This window comes from Ctenopharyngodon idella, chromosome 12 (genome assembly GCF_019924925.1).
Source record: "Ctenopharyngodon idella isolate HZGC_01 chromosome 12, HZGC01, whole genome shotgun sequence".
In the NCBI taxonomy this organism is placed as follows: Eukaryota; Metazoa; Chordata; class Actinopteri; order Cypriniformes; family Xenocyprididae; genus Ctenopharyngodon; species Ctenopharyngodon idella.
The window spans coordinates 18,015,951-18,040,849 of NC_067231.1; the positions used below are offsets into that span (position 1 = coordinate 18,015,951).

The 24,899-nt window shown below is 35.3% G+C and overlaps 2 protein-coding genes across 2 annotated transcripts; one reads left to right on the plus strand and one right to left on the minus strand.

Annotated features, from left to right (window-relative positions):
* On the minus strand, positions 1-24,283 carry acsf2 (acyl-CoA synthetase family member 2). The gene is made up of 16 exons (XM_051913870.1): positions 23,715-24,283; positions 22,150-22,345; positions 20,957-21,085; positions 20,631-20,684; positions 20,092-20,210; positions 19,811-19,973; positions 17,410-17,505; positions 17,010-17,161; positions 16,610-16,701; positions 16,384-16,460; positions 2,914-3,021; positions 2,674-2,825; positions 2,431-2,572; positions 1,876-1,986; positions 1,723-1,791; positions 1-1,330 (listed from the first exon to the last, which is right to left on the minus strand). The coding sequence occupies exons 1-16, from the start codon at positions 23,822-23,824 to the stop codon at positions 1,280-1,282; spliced, it is 1,821 nt and encodes a 606-aa protein (XP_051769830.1). The 5' UTR covers positions 23,825-24,283; the 3' UTR covers positions 1-1,279.
* On the plus strand, positions 7,345-15,088 carry chad (chondroadherin). Its single transcript, XM_051913876.1, has 4 exons — positions 7,345-8,998; positions 10,618-10,781; positions 10,989-11,134; positions 13,747-15,088. Exons 1-3 carry the CDS (start codon positions 8,213-8,215, stop codon positions 11,128-11,130), a joined length of 1,092 nt encoding a protein of 363 aa, XP_051769836.1. The 5' UTR covers positions 7,345-8,212; the 3' UTR covers positions 11,131-11,134; positions 13,747-15,088.
* Positions 24,284-24,899: the final 616 nt, after the last annotated feature.

Consider the following 24,899-nt stretch of genomic DNA (forward strand, 5'->3'; position numbering starts at 1 on the left):
TAAAGTTCAAAGGAAAAGCTTTTATTTGAAATAAAAATCTTTAAACATTACAAATGTCTTTACTGTCACTTTTGATCAATTTAATGCTTCCTTCTTGGATAAAAGTATTCATTCCTTAAAACAAATACTGACCTCAGCTGTAGTGTAAATGGAAATTGTATTTAAAATACACTTCTGAATCCAAAAAATAAGAAAAGAAGCAAAAAATGCTTGAGTTGCTGTTCTACTAAAGGACACATGGGGGAGACACTTAACATATTTTCAGCTCCTTTTTAAGATGTTCACATGTGCTAGATTCCAAATTAGGTGATCCTTTTACTGGAAGTGATGATGCCATAAATCTTTGTAAATTTTAATAAATACATTACACAGTCAAGTGAATCCACCCAATAATGACCTTGAGTAGCATGCAGTGAATGACAGATTCCATTATTAGCTGCAAGGACATTCGAAAAGAATGTCTGGAGTTTTGTCCAGCTCTTAAGTTTTAAAGTCTCACCCTAAATGATCCTCACGAAACTATGTGTTAGTCCAAACCAGAGTAGCCATTACTTTCCAGCAGACTCATTAGAATGCTGTGAGAGGACCTATTTCCATATGGTCTCAATACTAGCATCAAAATGTTCACATCACAAGCCAAGCAGGAAAGCACCAAGGCCTAAATGAACACCGACAGGGCACACCTGAGATCACAATGAGGGGAAACTACCTTACTGCCAACAAAAAGACTGCATTTGTGCCTTAAATACCCTATTTTTGGATATCACAATAATATAAAATGTAGAACATATGAACTTCAGATTGAATAGGGAGCAGATGTGCACAGAAACCAACCAAGATGATTTTCATTTGAGACTGCTGAAAAAAAGTGTTTTTTTTTTTTACTGATAGTGTAATTTAGGTACATTTTATTATACATTTATCTACCTAAAACTGACCTAGTGTAACCATGCATATTTTTTTAATGCTAATATATTAGTATATATTTGGTTCAATTAAAAATTATTTGGTTTCAAAAACAATTTATACCAAAATAAAGACAATTAAGAAAAGGTACATGATCCTTAACATGTAGAAATGCCACCAATAGGTTTTTAGAAATAGGGTAACATAATAGGGTAGTATCATGTACATATAAAACCTGATAAAATCACATGATTAATTAAAAACATAGCTTGTAAAACAATTAAATCACAATATATTCGAGTAACTCATAATGTCCTTACATTGATGTCCTGCTTGTAACTGTTTTTAAAAAATACCACAGGTGCTTTTGCAATCACAGTCCAAGCTGTTTTTCTGTCTGCTCACGCAGTTTGTGCTTCTGGATCTGACAGAGATGAAGAAAAGAAACAGTCGTGGTGCTATTAAAGGGTTCAATCTGTCGACAGCCAACCACAAGCCTTTAAAAGCAAAGGTGTCATAGTAGCCCTTGAATGCCTGAAACCACTTCAGTGGCTTTCATGCAGACAGGGAAATTGTTTGAATTTCTTCTGTCTAGAGACAAATGTGAATTGGCCCAAGAAAACCCCATTTTTACATTTTCTTCATTTTTAACATGATGTACCCACAGAGACACAGAAAGGGGTGGAGATTTGTTATTTAAATGCTCACTGAAATGACTTTCTCTAGACTAAATGAATCATCTGAATTGTTTATTTTTAATAACAGTGGTGGTGTGCAGCGACTTTCATACTTTCCATATCTCATAATAACACTTACCTTGCCTGTGATAGTCAAAGGATATCCCTGAACAAATGTTACATAGCGTGGCACCTTGTAATGTGCAATCTGCGAAAACAACAGTAATATTTTAATGGCAAATATTTGTGTACATGTGCTGGATAACACATAAAGCGTGATGGATATTCTGACCTGTCCTTTGCAGTAGGCCTTGAGCTCTTCTGCAGTGCATTCCTGACCAGCCTTGAGTCTAATACAAGCACAAACTTCCTCTCCCATTCTCTCATCCTTTACTCCAACCACCTGTATGGACAACAGAGATTTAATATTACTTTTCTAGCTTAACTATATTCTTCTATAACTTTACTATAAAATGGAGGTTAAAGGAACAGTTGATGAGAAGTGCTAAATAATTCCCGCACAAAGCATACGGGAAAAAAGGGCTGAGACCTGGTTGAGTTAAGCAGTGTTAAAACTTGCGGTTATGGTAAGGTGTGACATTTCTGAAACATGTTCAAAACAGCTGACCAATCACAGCACACTGGTTCAGCTGACCAATCAGAGCACATTGCGCTTTTGAGAAGGAGAGGTTTCAAAGTAACAGGAACTAAACAGAGCATTACTGACTGACTGGGAAGAGAGGTGCTGCAACAATGTAAAATATGTAAAAAATAATATTTTTCAAGCATGAAAACCTATTTTAGTAGACCCCAAAAACAAAAGGGCATAATAGGGAACATTGCTGACCTGTGCTTCCTGAACTTTAGGATGTGTATGCAGAAACTGTTCGATTTCAGCAGGGTAGATGTTCTCTCCTCCTCGGATGATCATGTCCTTGATGCGTCCTTCTATTTTGCAGTAGCCGTACTTGTCCAAAGTGGCAATATCACTTTATAAATTACAGAACAATCATTGAGGACTATTTGGAATGAATTCTGAATAATGTTCATAACTAGTAAGAGAAAAAAGAAAAAAAACACTCGCACTTACCCAGTCTTGTACCAGCGATCTTTTGTGATGCACTCCTTGGTCTTTTCATCATCCTTCCAGTATTCCAGCATCACGCAGTATCCCCTGATCATCAGCTCCCCCTGAGCGCCCAGAGGCACAATCTCTCCTGTAGTAGGGTTCACTATTTTTGCCTAACAGAGAAACAACCATTCAGTGTGCTAAAACACACAATAAATATGCATTTGGAACATGTTTATCTAGTAGTGTGTGGAAATGAACCTCAGTATGGGGGCATATACATCCAGTAGTCTCTGTCTTTCGTTCCATGCTGTCAACTGGAAAGCCGCAGAATGTCACAGGGCTGTTTTCGGTTGTGCCGTACCCAATCTGAAAATACAAAGATCTTTTTTTTTTTGTTTTGTTATAATTTATTATTTTATTATTATTACATAAGATATTGTATTATATAAATTATTATTTTAAAAAAATATTTATAAAACTTATGGTTTTGAATTGATAAAATAAAATAAAATATAAGAATAAATAAAATAATTTGTTATTATAATTTACCATTTTACTATTTGTATTGTTATATATATATATATATATATATATATATATATATATATATATATATATATATATATATATATATATATATATATATATATATATATACACATACACACACACACACACACACACACACACACTACCAGTCAAAAGTTTGGAAACATTACTATTTTTAATGTTTTTGAACGAAGTCTCTTATGCTCATTAAGGCTGCATTTATTTCATAATAAATACAGAAAAAAACAATAATATTGTGAAATATTATTATAATTTAAAATTACGGTTTTCTATTTTAATATACTTTAAAATATAATTTATTTCTGTGATGCAAAGCTGAATTTTCAGCATCATTACTCCAGTCTTCAGTGTCACATGATCCTTCAGAAATCATTCTAATATGCTGATTTATTATCAATGTTGGAAACAGTTGTGCTGCTTAATATTAGTTTATAACCTGTGATACTTTTTCAGGATTCTTTGATGAATAAAAAGTTGCTGAAAAAAATATCAGCATTTATTTAAAATAGAAATCCTTTGTAACAATATACACTACCGTTCAAAATTTGGGGTCAGTAATTTTTTTTCTTTCTTTTTTTGAAAGAAATTAATACTTTAATTCAGCACGGATGTGTTAAATTGATAAAAAGTGATAGTAAAGATTTATATTGTTAGAAAAGATTTATATTTTGAATAAATGCTGTTCTTTTTAACCTTATATTCATCAATGAATCCTGAAAAAAGTATCACAGGTTCCAAAAAAAATATTAAGCAACACAACTGTTTTCAACATTGATAATAACTGAGTATCAAATCAGCATATTAGAATGATTTCTGAAGGATCATGTGACAATGAAGACTGGAGTAATGATGCTGAAAATTCAGCTTTGCATCACAGAAATAAATTATATTTTAAAGTATATTAAAATAGAAAACCATAATTTTAAATTGTAATAATATTTCACAATATTATTGTTTTTTCTGTATTTATTATGAAATAAATGCAGCCTTAATGAGCATAAGAGACTTCGTTCAAAAACATTAAAAATAGTAATGTTTCCAAACTTTTGACTGGTAGTGTATATATATATATATGTTGGGGTTTTTTTTAAGATTATTTATTTATCTCCCTTTGCTTGAACAGTGTCACAAATTTTAGAAATAAATAGCGTCTGAAATATTTCTTCTTTTGTTTTTTTCAAAATCCTAAAACTTTGTTTACTTTCATGTTTAAATTACATTTTAAACCCCAAATATTGGACTCCATTGTATATGTTATGGTTTGTGAAACTAACCTCATGATTTCAATGCCATTAAACTTGTTTAAATTACAGTCTGTGTGCTTACATTAAAATGTGGTAAAGGCCTTTTGCTAACATTTTCCAAAAACTAGCCTAAAGGCGAGCAGACAGCGAAATCAGCTGAATCCACAAGGCCTGGGAAGCAGGTGAGGTATGTGGTGCGCACCTGAGAACTGGCACACCAGCTGTTGTTTTGAACACAAGCTTTTTCACTATACAGTATCGCTTTGGGCTAAAACAAATCATCCAAATAAGGCAGCCTTCTAGATACTGGAAACAATTCACCATAGTTTCGTTCAGAGACATAACCTCATCACGGCACAGGATGTCAATTTGTGTTTACCAAACTGAATTACATGTGCTGCCAGCTGTTGAGGCGAGACTGTGTGACATGCCAGACATTTATAATGTTTGTGTGGAACATTTTAAGTGATTTTAAGTGAGTCATAAGCTTTTGAACTCAATTAATAAAGAAAAAAAAATGCATGCATCATCTTTAATGGCATTTTCCAGTACAGTCTTATTGGATTTCAGTGTCAAACTGTATTACACCTTTTCTCACTTGATATAATTATTTTGTTATATACAGATGTCGATAACTGGCCAATGTTACTACTAGCCAAACACTAGATACTTGCTTGGCAGAATTTGTACACTGCGAGGTGTGAATGTGGACTTGAAAGAACTAAGACATACACTTTGTCGATAAAATGTTAAATTTGTTAAGCAAACACTAGATTCCGCCTAACCTGCGAAAAGTTGAGGCGCTCATAAACAGATCTGAGGGTCTCTCAGATCCTTAAGCCAGAGGAACAGGGATAAAATGTTTTGTTGCATGTGAAAAAAACTAGGTGATTCCACTTCAGTTTCTTGTCTTTTTATACTGAATACTGTACATAGTTGAAATCAAAGGAGACATTTATGCAAAGGAATGTGCCTCTCCAAATGAAACGCTCCTTTGCAGACAAAAGAAAAACCTCCATTTCCATTGTTGTGATGTGATACCAGCCAAACATCTGGTGGTGATTATATGTTATAAAACACCCGCCACATGGGAGTGGCTCCTTTTCCTTCTTCTGCTGACTAAAAACAATGGAAATGTCTGGCACGACACACAGTCTCACCTTAACCTCACAAGATTTGGCTACACACAATTTACCGTATGAAATGAAAGACTAAGAACAAAAATAACATTTCAGACCTCTGAATTTGCTTATACCTAACATACACTTAAAACCTTTCATGTATTTTTAGGTAGAAAGAGAAAAAAAGAAAATTATTAAATAGAAATACATTTTCCGATGGCCCATGACGCTTTTCACAAATTACGGGAGTAACTTCCGTTAAACTATAAACAATCAGTGAAACTTTTCTGTACTCACCTTCTGTATTCAACTTAACGAAAAAAGCGTAAGTGACGATACATCAAATACGCTTTTTTCATAAGTTGAATACAGAAGGCGCAAGACATAGTGTAAGCGTTTTGAACTGTGAGAGGTGTTACACTTTCTTTGTAAGTTGAATACGGAAGGTGGTCTGGCGGAAGTTAGATATTTTACTTTATAACTTGTTAAATATGGATATTTTTTTTACACAAACGCATCGCTTCACTTCAGAAGGCCTTTATTAAACCCCCGGAGCTGTATGGAGTACGTTTATGATGGACGGATACACTTTCTTGAGCTTCAAACTCGTTGCCCCCGTTCACTGGCATTATAAAGCTTTGACGCGTCAGGATATTTGTTAATATAACTCCGATTGTGTTCATCAGAATGAAGAAAGTCATATACACTATAGGATGGCTTGAGGGTGAGTAAATCTAGGGGTAATTTTAATTTTAAAGTGAACTAATCCTTTAAACGCCTCCATCGAAGTCCAGATATTACTTCTGCAAACATCTACATCACAATGTGAAATATTAGCATACCCCCCCCCCAATAAATGAAAGAAGGCAAGGTTTCAGTTAATTGTAGTGTTGTCGCCATGCCATGGAGATGTTGTTTGTTATTTGTTTTGCCTTCAGAAAATGGATGAAATTAGGAATCAGTGGTCAAGATTTGTTTATTACAATGTTCCTGAGCACTACAACCCTAAAGTTCACTTGTGTACAGCGTATTTTAAGGAGGACAGCTTTCTGAACCAGGGAGAATTTACAATGCCAGGTGTACACAAGTCATGCTTGCAAAGTTGGTTCCAATCGATCTGCTTAAAGGTGCTCTATGTAAGTTTTTGTCTGTACTAAAGCATAAAAATACCATAATATGTTTGCAGATATTAAACATGCGGAGTTCACATACTCGTTTCTCTGAAAACTATTGCTACAGCCAGTTATTTTACTTTGAAACACTGCAAAAAATGCTGTTCTTACTTAGAGTTTTTGTCTTGTTTCTAGTCAAAATATCTTAAAGTTCTTAAATCAAGAAGCATTTTCTTGACAAGTAAAAATTATTTTCTTGTTTTCAGAAAAAATAAGTCAAAATTAAGTGAGTTTTTCCTTAAAACAAGCAAAATAATCTGCCAGTGGGGTAAGTAAAATAATCTTATATCAAACCAAAAATAAAATATATAATCTTGTTTTCAGTTTGGATTAAGATTATTTTGCTTACCCCACTGGCAGATTATTTTGCTTGTTTTAAGGAAAAACTCACTTAATTTTGACTTATTTTTCCTAAAAACAAGAAAATGATTTTTACTTGTCAAGAAAATACTTCTTGATCTAAGAATTTTTAGATATTTGGACTGGAAACAAGACAAAAATTCTAAGTAAGAACAGCATTTTTTGCAGTGCTCCTGTTGCGTGTCTTCAAACTGGCAATCCGCGAGAGCATTGAGTCTGAGGAGGAGGGGGCGGGGCAAACAATATTTTGAATTTGGACTGCAGTACCCATTTCAACCACTAGCTGTCAATCTTACATAAAGCACCTTTAATCATCTGCATTTTCAGAATCTGACTTGGGCTGATACGGTAAATCCGATGACTTTAGAAGCCTTGGAAGCTGAAGCTCACGATTATGGAAAGTCGTGTTACATTTCCATCACATGCAAGAGGTGTTTGGCCAAACACAACGCACTGGGTCAGCTGGCCAATCAGAGCACTCTGGGCTTTTCGGAAGGAGGGGCTCTGTAGAACCCGGAACTCAATCAGAGAGTTTCAGACAGACTGGGAATAGAGGTACTGCAATAATGTACAGGATGTGAAACACAACACACTGAGTCAGCTGGCCAATCAGAGCACTCTAGGCTTTCCGGAAGGAGGGGCTTTGTAGAACCTGGAAACCCTTTAAGTTTGCAATGGCTACGGGAAAGTTAAGAGCAGAACTGTATAAGCACTACTTAAATAATTTTAATTTATTTTTAATAAATATCTTGCAGATTTTTCAATGGATATGCAAGTTAAGAGTTTAACTATATTATAAACACTACTGCGTTCAATTAACTATATTATAAACACTACTGCATTCAACTCTCTTCCCTCCTTTTCCGATTCACACACCCTCTCTCTCTCTCTCTCTCTCTCTCTCTCTCGAGCTCACCTCTAGCCCTCTCTCTCTGCACTCTCACACACTCTCTTTCTTTACTCTGAGGTTGTGTGGACCACTTTTTCTGTCTGTATATGTTCCTGCTGCAAAAGACTCTTGGAGTAAAGCAGAAAGAAGACCAAATAGCCAAACAGCATAAAGCAGTGAACTGATCAACACACCATCATCATGCACAGTTTCAGCTTCTTCTTGGTGCTATTGTGTCTACAGGTTTGCATCCCTTTTGTGTTTACTGCACCAACTCAGTGTCCAAGCCAGTGCCACTGCCATGGGGACCTGCAACATGTTATTTGTGACAACGTCGGACTGAAGAAGATCCCCCGAATATCTGAGGCCACTCGTCTCCTTAATCTGCAAAGGAACAACTTGGGAAATCTCCCAACTGGAGGCTTCAGTGAGATGAAGGGGCTAATTTCTCTGCACCTGCAGCACTGTCAGGTTCGAGAGATCGCCAGCCAGGCTTTCAAAGGGCTAAAGAAACTCATCTACCTCTACTTGTCTAATAATGAGATCAGCACCATCAAACCTGGTGCTTTTGAGGACCTAAGCGAACTGACCTATCTCTATTTGGATGGTAACCACATCACAAGCCTTCCAAAGGGCATCTTTTCTCCCATGATCAACCTGTTTATCCTGCAGCTTGACAACAACAAGCTTCGAGAGCTGCAGCCTGGTACTTTCACAGGTGCTAATGATCTCCGATGGCTTTATATGAGTGGAAATGAGTTGAGCTCCATACAGCCAGGTTCTCTTGATGAAGTGGAGAACCTGGCCATTCTAACCTTGGACCGTAACCAGCTGTCCACCTACCCTCTTCTGGCTATGAGCAAGCTGCGTGTCGTGGAGGAACTCAACCTGTCCAAAAACCCTCTCAGCATCATCCCTGACCATGCATTCCGGAGCTTTGGCCGCTACATGGAGAAGCTCCATCTAAATGACATGAGCCTGGAGAAGGTAAGTCTGTGACATACCAGTTATTTTGTGGATTAAACACTTACAACATAGAATAAAACATGAAAAAAAAAAAAAAAAATCAAGATGCTGATTGTGAACCAAAGTAAATGTTTTCCCCATAATGCTGGCCTCTAAAATTGTGGCTAAATAAATGCTTGTTTGTATTGGGTTTTCGGGAAGCTTAGCATTGGCAAACAAACTTTACATCCCATCAGAGCTTGCCATGCAAATGTACTGCAACCCCATTAGAATTAATCAAAACTGTAGACTGGAACAAAGTGGTATCCGGCTAAAACAGACCTGCGCTGGAGACTCTCACCTGTTTTCTTTCAATAAGATTCTCCTGATATTCTGTCCATTCCCTTCACACTTTCAGGCCTTAAATAAGGTCACATGTGCTTTATGTCAGGATGCACATGTGCTATTCCAGCAGGATTTTTCCCTGTGGATCACTAAATGGCTAATGAAAGTGTTTAAGAGACACATTTATCTTTTCCTTATCTTTGATCTGACTTCCACAGACTCTCCGCACGGACTGATACCAGTGCAAACACTCACATTATTGACCAAAATATCTTTTCAAATAATTATTTAATTATTTAAAATACATTTCTATATAAAATGTAAAAAATAAATATATTAAATAATAGTTTTACAATCTATTAAATAATAATAAATGATTTTATATATAAATATATTATATATAAATGTTATTATTTATATTTAAAAAACATTTTTTTTATACACACACACACACACACACACACACACAGGTGTGCAAAGGCACATCAACAAGTATGCAGTTGGTCAGTGCTGTTTGTATGATAAAAAAGGGAAAAAATAACCACTCTCCATTCACATGTGGATATTTTTAGGGTGTATTTGCTGGAAAAATGTTATTTTGAGACCCATGTTTTTTCCTGTCACTTGGCAGACCATGTAAACAGGTCAGCAAGGGTTAGCAGACAGGTAAATAGTGACAGGGTGTTCCATGGCCCATGAAGAGAAGTATTTTTAGGCTGGCGTTGCCTCACCTGAATGGACAAGTGAGCCCTTTGCAGGCATTTCTGGCAGAAGAGCAGGTCGATGGAGGAGTGGACAGACAGAAAAAGTGAAAACAACCCTTCCATGATGGAAGTAATCCATCCTCCATCGCCTCAAATTACCTCCATCGCCTCTTGCCTTCTCAGTGGAAATTTCCAACGTCTTTTCAATAAGTGCATCTTTTCTACACTTACATAACGCACTCACAGACACTGTGTGTACACTGTCTCAGCCCCTCAACCGTCGTCTTCCTATAAAGCAGACACCACGCAGACCAGTACATCTAACACCTTGGTGAAGTTTTTAGCAGTCTTGCATACGCTTATGAAGTTTGATGGAAGGCTGGAAGGAGAGTGTGGACAGGTTTACATAAGCTCTGGCACAGAGGACGGCATGAGAGAGGCCTTTCATGTGGAAAAAAAACCCCTCAGTCCGGCATCCACAAGTCTCCTTCAGATATTAAGAGTGACTTTGAATGCTAATTGCTAGGATATTCTACATGCAAAGGCAAAGCAGTGAGTTGTAACATGTTATCATCTGTATATACTGTCTATCTGTCCTTTCTACCCATCAAGTTCTCCAATGCTGCCTTTGAGGGAGTGACAGCTCTCAAATCTCTGTACCTTGAGAACAACAAGCTGAAATCGCTGCCGAACAGCCTTGAGTTCAGCACACTCCAGAACATCACTCTGTTTAACAACCCCTGGAGCTGCACCTGCCAATTAGCAAATCTCAAAAAGTAAGAGACAAAATCAGATCATCACTCCAAACATAACTGTATTCAAGGTTGATGCCGTAATAAAAAAAAATGCCTTTCAAATGTTATTCTCAAGGCAAAAAAAATTGTCTTTGTAATATTTCATCAGATTGTAATAACTTATTCAAATGGCAATTGACTTTAATGGTGCTTCAGATTTGCTTTAAATGCTTGGACTTGCTTGTGCAGATGGATGGACACTAGCCGCCATCGCCCTGATGCAGTTTGTGCTTCTCCTGGAAGCCAGAAAGGAAAGCAAATAAGAGACAGCACTGCTTTCACCCGCTGCAAGGCAAAGACAAAGAGGACCAGGAAGGGAACACGGCTCTGAGATGGTGAGCAGCCCTGTTAATTCCACTATCACAAATTTAGGATTCATAACATAACATTTAGAACTGCAAAAATCACATAAATGACATATATAAATGGCTACCTTAAAGGGATAGTTCACCCAAAAAAAATGAAAATGATCCCATGATTTACTTATCCTCAAACCATCCTAGGTGTACATGACTATCTTCTTTCAGACGAACACAATCGGAGATATGTTTAAAAATATCCTTGCTCTTCCCAGCTTTATAATGGTAGTAAAGGGGGGCAGATTTTAAAGACCCAAAAAATTCATCCATCCATCATAAATATAATCCATACAGCTCCAGGGAGTTAATAAAATTAATTTATTCTTACAAATTAATTTTTGTAAGAAAATATCTATATTTAAAACTTTATAAATTTAAATAACTAGCTTCCGGCAGACGACTGTACACATACTGTGCAAGCTGACTTGCACCAAATGAGTAACCCTCAGGGAGGCTTAGACGCCTCTCGCAGTTCAAACAAATAGGGCTGGGCAACAAACTTAAGCTCCTCTTCATTTATATCAAAAGCCTCCACATTTCTCTTTAAAAATTGATAGTTTTAGACTGCTAATTCGTGACCGGTGTTTTGTTTTTTTGCTCTATCCTCTGCGCTTCCCCATTCGTCATTACGTCATGCGTTGGGTCAGAGGTTACTCTTTCGCCGCAAATAAATGCGTATGGCCGTCTGCTGAAAGCTAGTTATTATAGTTAATAAAGTTTTAAATATGGATATTTTTCTTACAAAAACCCATCGCTTCACTTCAGAAGGCATTTATTAACCCCCTGGAACCGTATGGATTATTTTTATGATGGATGGATGCATTTTTTTTTTTTTTTGGCTTCAAAAATATATTTTTAAATATATCTCTGATTGTGTTCATCTGAAAAAAGATAGTCATATAAACCTGAGATGGCTTGAGGGTGAGTAAATCATGGGATAATTTTCATTTTGGGGTGAACTAACCCTTTAATGTCCTCTAGTACAGTCAACAGGAGGCCAAGACCCACTAGAGGGCCTCAGCAAACTTCCAGTGGGCCCCTAATAAGTCTTTAAATTATTTGAATTTAGCTATACTAACAATCTTCATTAAAAATGCTAATATAATACAAATATATAAAATTTATTTAAATATTTTAAGTATTTGCAAGAGTGCTGAGACTAAAGTCAATGTTGGCCAAGGAATTCTTGCTGAGACCAGAAGTCAAATTACAAAACAATAACAAGTTATCCTGATTACTGAACACGCAGTTCCACCAGTTTTATCCAAGACTACTATACACCATAGCCCAAACCAAGTTCTCCAGGTTTGAGACCCACACCCTCAACTGAGGTCTAATATCCAGACCCATACAAGGTTTATGTGGTCCACAGATGTCTTGTAAATGAGACCACAGGGTTAAGGCTCCAGCTATGATCATAAAAATGAGACATTAATCACAGACTTCAATATGACAGCTAGCCTCTTTCTACATGATTTGTAAATAAATTATGAAGAAAAAAAGGGTAAATAACTAGTCTCAAGGGTTCTCTGTGGTGCACAGAGCAAGACACCAATGCTCTCCAGTGATTTCTATAAAAGACTCTTTCATCAGGAGATACTCATGAGATTCCCCATTCAAGTGCCCAGAGAGACCACTGCGGATGTGATAAACAATGCTAAATGGTCATGAAATTATTTAAGCACAGGTTTGCAAAGATTTGGAACAGGACAAGCCGGGTCCCAAGTTACCACTTTAGTCATTGGTGGTCTTACCACTGATTCAGTAGCTATTAATACTTAGCTTATCAACAAAGAAATATAAATGTTTTGAATCCTTATCAAAAGCTCTTAAGCCTTTGCCTATTTAAATCCAAACAGCGACTTTTTTTTTTTTTTTTTTTTTGCCAGGCAGTGTACAATCTAATAATCAATTCATCGTAAAGCATTAAAGTGATAGTTTACCCAAAAATGAAAATTCTGTCATCATTTACTCACCCTCAAGTTATTCCAAACCTGTATGATTTTCTTTCTTCTTCTGAACACAAAGGAAGATGTTTGAAAGTAAGTTTGTAACCAGGCTGCTTTGGGGCACCATTGACTTCCATAGTAGGTAAAAAATACTATGGAAGTCAATTGTGCCCCAGAACTGTTCAGTTTCCCCTAATCTTCAATATACCTTCCTTTATGTTCATCAGAAAAAAAGAAATGTATACAGGTTTGGAATAACTTGAGGGTGAGTAAATAATGACAGAATTTTCATTTTTTGGGTGAACTATCCCTTTAACTTCCAGTAACTTCTGTGAGAAATTAAAGTTGCATATTTACACAGAGAATTGAGATGCTAATGCTAATCGTAAGTGTTTTTACCTCTTCCAACATAAAAGAGTGACTGGTAATACTATAATTGTGGTCAGGATATGGGTTTGGACCACTGCCTTGTGGTAAAATACTGTCTGTTATGTTTTTCCAACCTATCCTTCATATTCTTCCCGGTCTCTTTGTCCTTTAAGGTTTGTTTGTGCTTTTTCATTTTGGCTTTGGCACTATGTGCAGAACATCAGATGTCCAAAACTGAGCTTGGCAACCTTATTTTGTATGTTCCCTCAGGAGGACAGGGAGAAGAGGCCTGTCCAGGTGTCGGGACTTCAATGTGCAGAAAAGGAACACAATGCAGACTGCTACATTGGGACTGTCCATTTCCTCTTTCACTCATTTTTTTGTGTGACATATAAATGCGCTGACTCAATTCATTCTAAATAACATGAATAGCATAAATATGTGTTCACAGATATTGACAAATACCCTGAAGGAGCAACTGTGTACATTTGCAAAGTGAAGGTTTCACAAACATGTACACCACAAAGGAAATACGCCTCAGACTCTTAGTATTTACAGTTATGGTAATGTATATGCTAATTCAAACAAACAGGTGATAAATCCATTATCACAGAACTAGTTTCTGCACCATAATAAAAATCAGGAGTACTATCAGGAATACTCTTCTCCTTAAAATGAGAATTGATAGAATGGATTTGCATTGCATTGATTAGCATTTATTTAGAGACTCTTGACTACATGTTTGAGGTAAGTTTGAAATGTTCTGCTAACTGTCTGACAAAGCCTATAATTCATATTATTTACATCAAAAATAAAATCAGTCTCTTATTAGAGGGATTATTATAGATATGCACAGGTAATAAGGCAAACACTTCAGGTTGTATATTGTATGTTCATTTTTTCATAGAAATGTAGAAGGATGTACATCAGAGCCATACATGTTTTGCCGGCCTTCTTCGAGCCGCTGTAGAATGAACCTTATCTATTCTACCAATTCTCATGTTATGGTCTTTCATGTCATACTCATTATTATGGTAGAAGCACTTAGAATTATATAACCACAGAGTTATAATCACAACGGAGCTCTTCGTGAGGATCCCGTTTCAGCATTGTGGGATCCTCCTTAGCATTATATGTCTCACAACGTCTTGCAAGGAATTTCTGAGGCTTTGCAAACATGACAAACCTCTTGACCGAGACTAAAACTGACACATATTCAAGATGTGACATGACCTGACCTCTTCTTTACATCTCTGACCAACGTCAAACGCAACACAGGCCAGGAAAACATGGACTCATTATAGCCATGAAAAAAGTAAATGAGACGATATATGTAAGGTATAACACAGTCATTATCACAAAAAAAATCTAGACAGGGTGATCAGGATTGTTTGCCAAAAATACAGATTAACCAATAAAGATGCTGCAACTGACCAATCAAAATCAAGAAATGACATGAGTGATGGTGGTCCCAGAAGAGGAGGATTTACAAAGAGCGGGTAAAATGAAAGAAAAAGAATTTTAAAAATTGAGACAAATGGAGGTTCTCCAGTCTAATGTTATCAGTTTGTTACTGTGATGTACTCATGTTCAATAAAAGACATATAAATCACTAACGAGAATGAGAACTTTATGAATTTCAAGTGGATTCACTAAAATTGTGCAGTGTGGGCTTAGAAAAACAGTACTGCTACCTTCTCCAAACCCATTTCTTAAAGGGATAGGTTCACCCAAAAATGGTCATCATTTACTGCACACTCATGATTTTCAAAACCTGTATGACTTTTTTTCTTATGAAAAATAAAATGAGTTATTCATAACAGAATGTCCAAGCTGCTCTTTTTCATAAAGTGAAATATTTTCAGGGAATAACTGAATACTTTGTCTTAAATTTTAGCTTGTTCCTCACACAAAGCTATCATATGGCTTTAGAAGACTTAGTGCAAATCACATGGACTACTTGTTTGGTTCTTTCTTTTTGAAGCTTCACAGCCTCATTGTATGGAAGAAAGCAGCTCAGAGAAAGAAAGTCAAACAATTTGGAATGACATGAGGGTGAGTAAATGACACCTAAACAGCAAGGATGCATTAAATGGGTCAAAAGTGATAGTAAAGTTTTACATTGTTTAAAAACAATTTCTTTTGAACATTCTATTCATCAAAGAATCCTGTATCAGGGAAAGTATCATGGTTACCACAGATATTTTAAGCAGCACAACTGTTTTCAATATAAATAATAAGAAGAAGTATTTCTTGAGCACCAAATCATTAGAATGATTTCTGAAGGGTCATGTGACACTGAAGACTGGAGTAATGGCTGCTGAAAATCAGCTTTGCCATCACAAGAATAAACTAATTAGACTAAATATAAAATATAACTGAGAAAATAATTATTTTAAATTGTTTTTACTGTATTTTTGATCATATGAAAGCAGATTTGGTGAGCATAAGAGACTAATTTCAAAAACATTAAAATCCAACCTCAAACTTCTGAATGGTAGTGAACATTACGTACAAATACCAAGCTGTTGTCACTCAAATATAAGGGGAAATTATTTTAATGTATGCAATATCAGGCGTGGTAAATCAATAGAAGGCAAGCATATTTTCTTAGAAGAGAAATATGATTTACTTTATTTCTGTTTTAGTGTATACTAAAACTGAAGTAAAAGTACAGACAAGCTGAGCTGTTCTGAGAATGATTTTTATATGGTTAAATTCAATTCATGATCATCACAGATATTTTTCAGAGAGGTTAAAAGAAAATATTGTCATCAAAATTGCAGCTAAACCATTAATGTGAAAGTCTCTGTCTCCCTCTAGTGATACTGACAAACAGTATACATACAATTACTATCACCTTGATTTACATCAGGGAATAAACAATCCTCTTCACTACTTACTTACCACCATTTCCTTAATACCCATGATATTGATGGCCTTACGAATGACCTCAGGAGGACAAGGTGATCCAGCAGAAATACCTGACAGAAACAAAACAGAGGATCTTACAGATGAAAATGCAGGATTCCTTGATTGCTCAGAAATTCATCTTGATAATATTAATATTAATGTAATCTATCCCAACTTTAGCAGTAGATTTAGAGATTTTACGAAAGTCTGATTGACTCACCACCCTCAATTGATGACAAATCAATCTGGGCCAGGGCAGGCTGACTGAGCATGTCAATAAACATAGTAGGGGTGCCGTAGACAAATGTACACCTGCGTAAAACAGTTCATTTTCATCCAATTGCATTAAATAAACACAGCTCAGATCTCTTTTTCCAGTTATGCATGATGTACACTACATGACCTTTGATCCTTACCCAAATTCTACATGACTGTCCTCTTTATATGACCCTCAGTCTTTTATTTATGACAACATGAATTTAAAAGTGGCACCAAGTACCTCTGGCACCAATTCTCTCACAATACATCAATTCTTGTTTTGAAGTTTAAAAAATTATATTAATTTAACTCATAATTCATGCATCTGAGGACTAACTAAAAGAGAATTCATGACTGCATACTTCTCTTTCTCTATCGCCACCAGGTTGGCACGTCCGTCATAACCAGTGGATGGGAAAACCACTGTGGTACCATGCACTGCCATGACCATACAACCACCCACTGAGCCAAAACAATGATACATGGGCACCGGCAAGCAAATTCGCACGTTTTTCTGTAAGGAGAATATGGCCAAATATTACCTATACTGTATGTACTGTGAAGGAAAATGTATGGATATTCATTTAAACAAAAGATTTTCTGTTCTGTACTGTAATATAAGTATGCTAAACAATGAACTGTATTTTTGTTCCCTGAACTGGAGGAATAGACATAAAATTTTCCAGACACAGATCCTGCATTTTATAGAAACAAACCCTTCTTTCACTGTATTGTCATTGTTCCTTGATCACAAGCACCCACCCTCCAGTTGTAGCCTATCCGCATGCCAATGAAATAAGCATTGTTCACAACGTTGTGATGAGACAGAGTGGCTCCTTTGGGCTTTCCAGTTGTTCCCTAAGAATCATAAAGAACATGAATTAATAATATATTTAGAAAAATTAAGGATATGGGTTTATTTAAGATTAAAACAAAATGGGAAATTGAATTAGATAATAAAATAACAGAAGAAGATTGCAAACAAAGTTTAAAAGAAAATTTAAGAACTATGCAATCTCCATATTGGCAAGAATATGCTTGGAAAATGATTATGCAATATTTTATAACACCATAAATCTTCTAAATATAATCATTTATCTTCAGGATGCTGGAGACGTTGCGGTGAACTTAAAGCTCATTACACTCATATATTTTATACTTGTAAAACAATAAAAAAAAAATTTGGACAGAAGTAATTCAGGTAATAGAGGAAAGTTTTAAGAAATCAAATATAATAAAGATACAACATTTAGTTTTGGGTATAGGACCTATGCTACTTAGTAAAGATGAGTTATATCTATTTAGAATACTGGGAATTACAGCTTTTAAAGTAATAAAGTTTTGGAGAAGGCAAGAATCTCCAGTTTTAAGTGACTGGTTGGATTTACTTTCTAAAGTACACTCTATGAAGAGGATAACATATGAAATTAAGAGCAAAAGTATACATTTTGAAAAGATTTGGGCACCTTTAAAATTAAAGTATATATCATAAAAAATAAAGGAATGCATATTTTATTTACCTTCTTGTATAATTCTGCCTCCCTTTTAATTTACTTATTACTATTAATATTATTATTTTTTAATTTACTTATTTAATATTACTATTAATTGATGTTTAAATAATACTATTTGAATTACTTATTAGGAATTAGGTGTCATAAGATTTTGAAATGAATATCTGAATTTTTATTTTTTATTTATGTGTGTATATATATATTTTTTAATATATGTAAAAATGCTTAATTATGTATGTATTGGCTATGTCTCTAATTATCATTTATTTATTTATTTTTTGTGTTGGTGATCGGTATTATCACAAAAGAAAAAGTGAAAGGAAGAGAAAGTAGAATGAAAAATGAGGAATAACTATTGGTAAAAAATATTATGTCTTTAAAGGAGATGTTTATTGGTATAATTGTATTAAATATGCTTGAATTGAAAGACATAATAAAGTATAAAAAATAAAAAAAAAGAGAATCATAAAGAACAAAAATAAACAATACATTTATTTTGTGTTGCATTTGAGTTCACTAGACTGTGTTTCAAGACTTAAAGAGTTAGTTCACCCAAAAATGAAATTTCTGTCATTAAGTACTCACCCTCATGTTGTTCCACACGCGTAAGACCTTCGTTCATCTTCAGAACACAAATTAAGATATTTTTGATGAAATCCGAGAGCTGAATGACTCCTCCATAGACAGCAATTTAACAACACTTTCAAGAAAGGTACTAAAGACATCATTAAAATAGTAAACATGACTACAGTGGTTCAACCTTAATGTTATGAAGCAACGAGAATACTTTTTGTGCGCAAAAACAAAACAAAAATAACGACTTCATTCAACAATATTTTCTCTTCGGTGTCATTCTCCTACACTGTTTACATTCAGCGCTTCCAGGTTCTATGTCAGAATGCCGGCCCAGTATTGGCTGACGCTGTTCACGTGAGCAGCATGGCGCATGCCTCTGATGCTGATGCATGAGCCGGCCAATACTGAGGAGAATGACACAGAAGAGAAGATTTTGTTGAATAAAGTCATTATTTTTGCGCAGAAAAAGTATTCTCGTCGCTTCATAGAAATTAAGGTTGAACCACTGTAGTCACATGGACTATTTTCACAATGACTTTAGTACCTTTCTGGAACTTGAAAGTGGTGGTTATATAACTGTCTACGGATGAGTCATATATCTCTCGGATTTCATCAAAAATATCTTAATTTGTGTTCTGAAGATGAACGAAGTTTTTACGGGTGTGGAACGACATGAGGGTGAGTAATTAATGACGGAATTTTCATTTTTGGGTGAATTAACCCTTTAAAGCTAAAGTGTATAATTTTTTAAATGTCAAAAAACTAGCTTTTTTTGCAGAGACAACTGTAAGCAGGTCATTTCTAGGATAATTTCTCTGAAAAGTGTAAATGCTGTGGCTCAAAACATTGCTCTGTTTCTCTCGACCAGCCAAACACAGAAACATTAGGTCAACCAATGCTGTGAGTTTGGGGTGAGACTATCACTTTGACCTACCAATGATGTGTTTGAGGTAACCTCTCTGAAAATAATCTTTTTTTTTTTTTGCTATTCTTGTTTGGTGATGCAAGTGGCACAGAAATTACACACTGCAGCTTTAAAAGAGATATATGCAAATTGAAAATAAGCAGAGTACCGATGTAAACTGAATGTTTATAGGGTCATCACAAACAAGTTTCTTCTGCAGGTCTTGTAGTTGTTGATGGTGTTGGCTGCTTCCTGCCTGCATCAGATCTTTTAAGTGGAAAGTTCCTGGCTGCTGACTGTCCGTCACGATCACAGTGTGTAGGTCTGGAAGTCTGAAAAAAAAACAAAAAAAAAAACAGTGTTTCTCAAAAACAACAAGATAAAAACTCAGTCACCCTCTGGCCCTCAATACTGATTATGTACACCTTCCTTTTATTACATTACTTGTACCTTGAACTCTTGATTCCTCCAGGCGAAGCCGTCTCCATCTCTGGACAAAGTTGCCTTAACATGTCACAGTACCTTTGGGTCTTGAATTGAGTCGGACAAACTACTGCATTGCACTGTACCTAAAAGAAGCATTAAGCCATTAATCATGCATAAAGTTTGCTCATATGTAGTTGAGACTAAAACTACAGAAGCTTTTTTCTGCCTCAAAGTAAAAAAAAAAAAGGTATTTGCGCATTCATTTCTCGCAATTACATCTTTTTATCTCATAATGTGACTGTACATCTCTCAATGGCGATTTTATTTTTTAGAATTTTTCAGGATTTTTTTCAATTTTTGAGTTATATACATTTATAATGTGCCTTTATTTTAGACCTTACTTCACTATTACCTGTTTTAAATTTACTTCCATATAAAACTCAGAAACAGGCTTTCCATATAAAACAAACATTGTTTGAGTGAAAAAAACCCCCAAACAGTCCTGTAGTTTAGAACATTTAGCGGTTTGTTGTTCATTTTTGCAAGTATAAACATTAACTTACCTTTCTGAGAGCAAATTCTACCTCTTGCAATTGATAAGCCGGGTTCACTGAAACCTGTAAAATCCCAATAAACTTAAGCAGGTGAGAGACCAGCCATTGACAAATACTCAGGTAAACCAAATGTCAAGTCAAGTCAAGTCACCTTTATTTACATAGCGCTTTTTACAATGTAGATTGTGTCAAAGCAGCTTTATATTGATAACTGCTACATTATTTGGCTGCACAGCAGCTCTTAAAAGAATAGTGTCAATGCAGGCAGATCAAAGCACTGTTGAATATCAAATGTCATGTCAAGTGTCAAGTGTCAAGACAGACAAAACACTCACCAAAATGATCCCTGCCTTAGCTGTGGCAAACTGCATCAGTATCCACTCATAGATGTTCGGTCCCCATATCCCTAAGCGATCACCCCTTTTCAGCCCGACAGCCAGCAGGCCTGCTGCAGTCTTTTCCACCTAAAATCAAAATACTACCATGTGTTTTACACTGCCACTGGAAAAATTCAAATGTAAGGTGGCTTTTTAGCACAAAAATGTTCATTAGAGTAGGAACAGATTATTAATTTAATATTAATACATCACATATTGTAAAAGACAGTCAAGAGAATCAAGTTTATGGTTAATCTTAGGCACATGACGTGAGTTACATGTTATGTGACAGATTTGCACTTTATAAAATCAATAAAGTCAGACCCTTGGCACTGTGTAATGCAAATATCATTGGCTCGGGAAAGGAGCATGATGGACAAAATATTCAATTTGGAAGGAAATTTGTAAAGAACAGAAATAGCCATTCTGGTTTAAAATAAACACTTTTGTGGTTCACCATAAAGTAATATGTGAATGTGTTCTTGTGGACTTTCCACATTGGATATGTGTGTCAAGACTAATAGCACCAGCTAGTTTTAAACTTTCCTGATTTTTGATATATTATTGGTCACCTGTAAATATTTAACTTCTTGTTACATCGATACACTTTAACCCACTGCTGCTCGCATTATGGAAGATAGCAGCCAATAGCCAACAGATAGCAGCTTATATCAGTCAGTTAAGAATAAAATATTGGGTTCTGTGTGGAATATGTAATAATCACCTTGATAGTAAGTTAATGTGTTAGAAAGATCATGTTAACATTCACAGAATAACCACAAATAACATTTGACCACTTCATTGCATACTGTACACAAACAAGTAAAATGGGTGTGTGGAGAAAAAAAAAAATGGAAACACCTATTTTACCTCCATGCTTCTGCCAGTGCTGAATTTCTCATGGAATCTGTGGTAAAAAGCTTATTTAGATCTGATTAATAAAGGGCTGCTTAGGAATGTGTAGATTTTTTTAAATAATTATTTTAGGATGTGGCCAAGATCCCTCATTCCACACACTGCACTTTTGACAGTGGGGGCAATGTGGTTTTCCTCTCTCCCACAACTGAGGGGTATAAAATGTGAAGCACTGTGGTTAGTATTACTTCTCTAACTAGTCCTCTGTAGAAAAACCAGAAGCAAAAATCACTCACGTCCTGGTAAAACTGAGCAAAAGTCTTGCGTATTCCATCCTGCACAAAAACCAAAGCTTCCCGGTCAGGGTGGCGCTCCACTGAGGCTTGAAGACACTGGTCCACAGTACTAGAGAGCAGCGAATGGGAGGAGGTGCCGTGGACATAACTGGTTGTCAGTGTTGGGATGCCGGGTGGGCTATCCACATGAATGGCACTGAAAAAAGAGGGGTGAGGAGAGTGTGTGTTTATAAGAGATGCAGTGAGACATTTGAATGGGAAACAAATACATACAAACACTGAAAAAAGTGGGGTTTGTAAACTGTGACTACCATTCGTTTCATAAAGGAAGTTATCTTTTTTGTTTGGGTCTTGTGAAGTTCATACTGAATGTAGAACAGAAGCTAAAAAGCATCCTGACAACACTGATTTTAAGTTAGGAAAAGGTGAAATACTTTTTTTTTTTTTTAACCTGCTCAACCTAACAGTTGTTATATGTCATTTGAAGGTAATATAGGATCACAGCTTAAATTAGCACACATTAAGTTAATTTCTACTACATATAAAATAAACTCGCATACATGCTAACCAAAGCTGAAAAGCTTTTATTTGATCAACAATACAGTAAAAACAGTAATATTGTGAAATATTATTACAATTTAAAATACTGTTATATACTATAATAAATAAGTGTTTATTATATACAATATAATAAAATGACTGTTTTACATTTTAATATATTTTAAAATGTAATTTATTCATGTGATGACAAAGCTGAATTTTCAGCATCCATTAGTCCAAACTTCAGTGTCACATGATCCTGCAGAAATCATTGTAATAGGCTGATTTGGTACTCATGTAATATTTCTTATTGTTACCAATATAAAAAAAAATAAATAAATAGTTGTGCTGCTTATTATTTTTGAGGAAACCATGATAAAGGATTTCAGGATTCTTTGATTAATAGAAAGTTTAAAAGAACAGCATTCATTTGAAATAGAAATGTTTTGTAACATCATGAATGTCTTAATGTCCTTTTTGATCAATTTAATGCATCCTTGCTAAATAAAAGCAATTAAAGAAAATGTCTTTTGTATATATATATATATATATATATATATATATACACACATATAACTGGCCATAAATTTTGAATGGTACTGTCTGTCTAGTTTAGGTCTAACACCAATTGGGTGTTAAAAGAGAGGCATTCAAAATTTGCAGTGCTGGGAGACTTGGCACAAGAACATCTTAAAAGCAGCAAACCATTTGAGGCTGGTTTATGGTTTATTTATTTATTTTTTTGTCGTTTATAGCAGAAGAATTTGTTTCAGTCACTAGAGAAAGTTTTAAAATAATTTCCCACGAGTATTTCTTTGTAGTTTCTGTTAAAGGGTTAATGAAACGTTACATAACTACTACAGAAACTGATATATGTAGTCTAATCATGTGAAGTCTGTGTTATTTTCGAGTTTCCAAGATGGAGAGACAGTTTCAAAAACAAATCTATAAAAAGCAATGTGCCACATGTTTGTCAACTTCCGCCAGATAAATCATAAAATATGCATGTTTTTATGGTTTCTTACCAACTTTGTTGAGAAGCTAGGAAAGGAGTCCAGGGTCTCTGCAGAAAATTCCATGTTTGGCAAAATCTCGCAGTCGTTCGTAGATTAGTCAGAAGAATCTTAGAAGACATCTTTCAGTTTCACCCTTACGATAGAAGTGGACTCTGAAGAATCTCAATTCAGTTTTTTTATTCAGAACTCGATGCGTTTGCAATCAAACAAAAACACGTACCCAGTCACGGCCTGACGCATTAAGTGAGATAAATGCACATAACATTAAAAATAAAATCCCTGAATTAACTGCATTGGTAAATCACGAATGCTCGACTTCTAAGCAACACCAAGATCGAGCCACCGCGATCCCAAAGTTCTTAAAAGTTAATCGTTGAACCAACAACACCTCAAGTTGCAAGACGAGCCGCTGCAACGGAATATGAACTGTAGAGGACGCAAAAAACAAACGTTATCACATCAGGAAGCTCTAGGTCAGCCATACATTCTTTTGTTTAGCATTTGTTTACACGTTTAAACTTCACACATTTAAACGTGAATGTTTAATACAGATGCTAAAGCGAACAGATTACACCAAATGTCTTGATGTATTGGAGGAATGCCAGATTGTGACATAAACAACAAGACAATATGGCTTGTGAATACTGTTAAATGGATAGTGCGCTGCAATACTGTTTTGATTTTGTATAATAAACATATGATTGATACGTCAAGAGTAGAAAATGTATACTGGTTTACTGTTACTCAGTGAGACATTTGAATGCTAGCTAACTAACTGCCAGTTTTGTTGAGCTTAATAACTTAGGATACATTTTAGGATACATAACGATAGGATACATTTTCAGGTCTAGTTTAAGTAGGTTAGGCTAAATATTCAACTTCATCGCTTTTCTGTTCTGTGTTTTATAAAATGTTCCGTTTTATAGTTTTTACTCTGCTAGGGTAAAGTCCTCTGCGTAGGAGGACAAAGCGGCATTAACCCTTGTGCATTCAAAAAAAAACCTTACACATAGGTGCAAAATGGACAAAAATGTCCATGCCAAAAAACTGTCATAGAAATATGATTTATTAATATTTTTTTCCACTTTCACTGATGTCAATTTTTTAAACAGCATCTGTTCTATCCATAGATACCAAACATTCATTAATTTTAAGAACTTTAACCCTTTAAATGCTGGTTTGTTTACATAATGC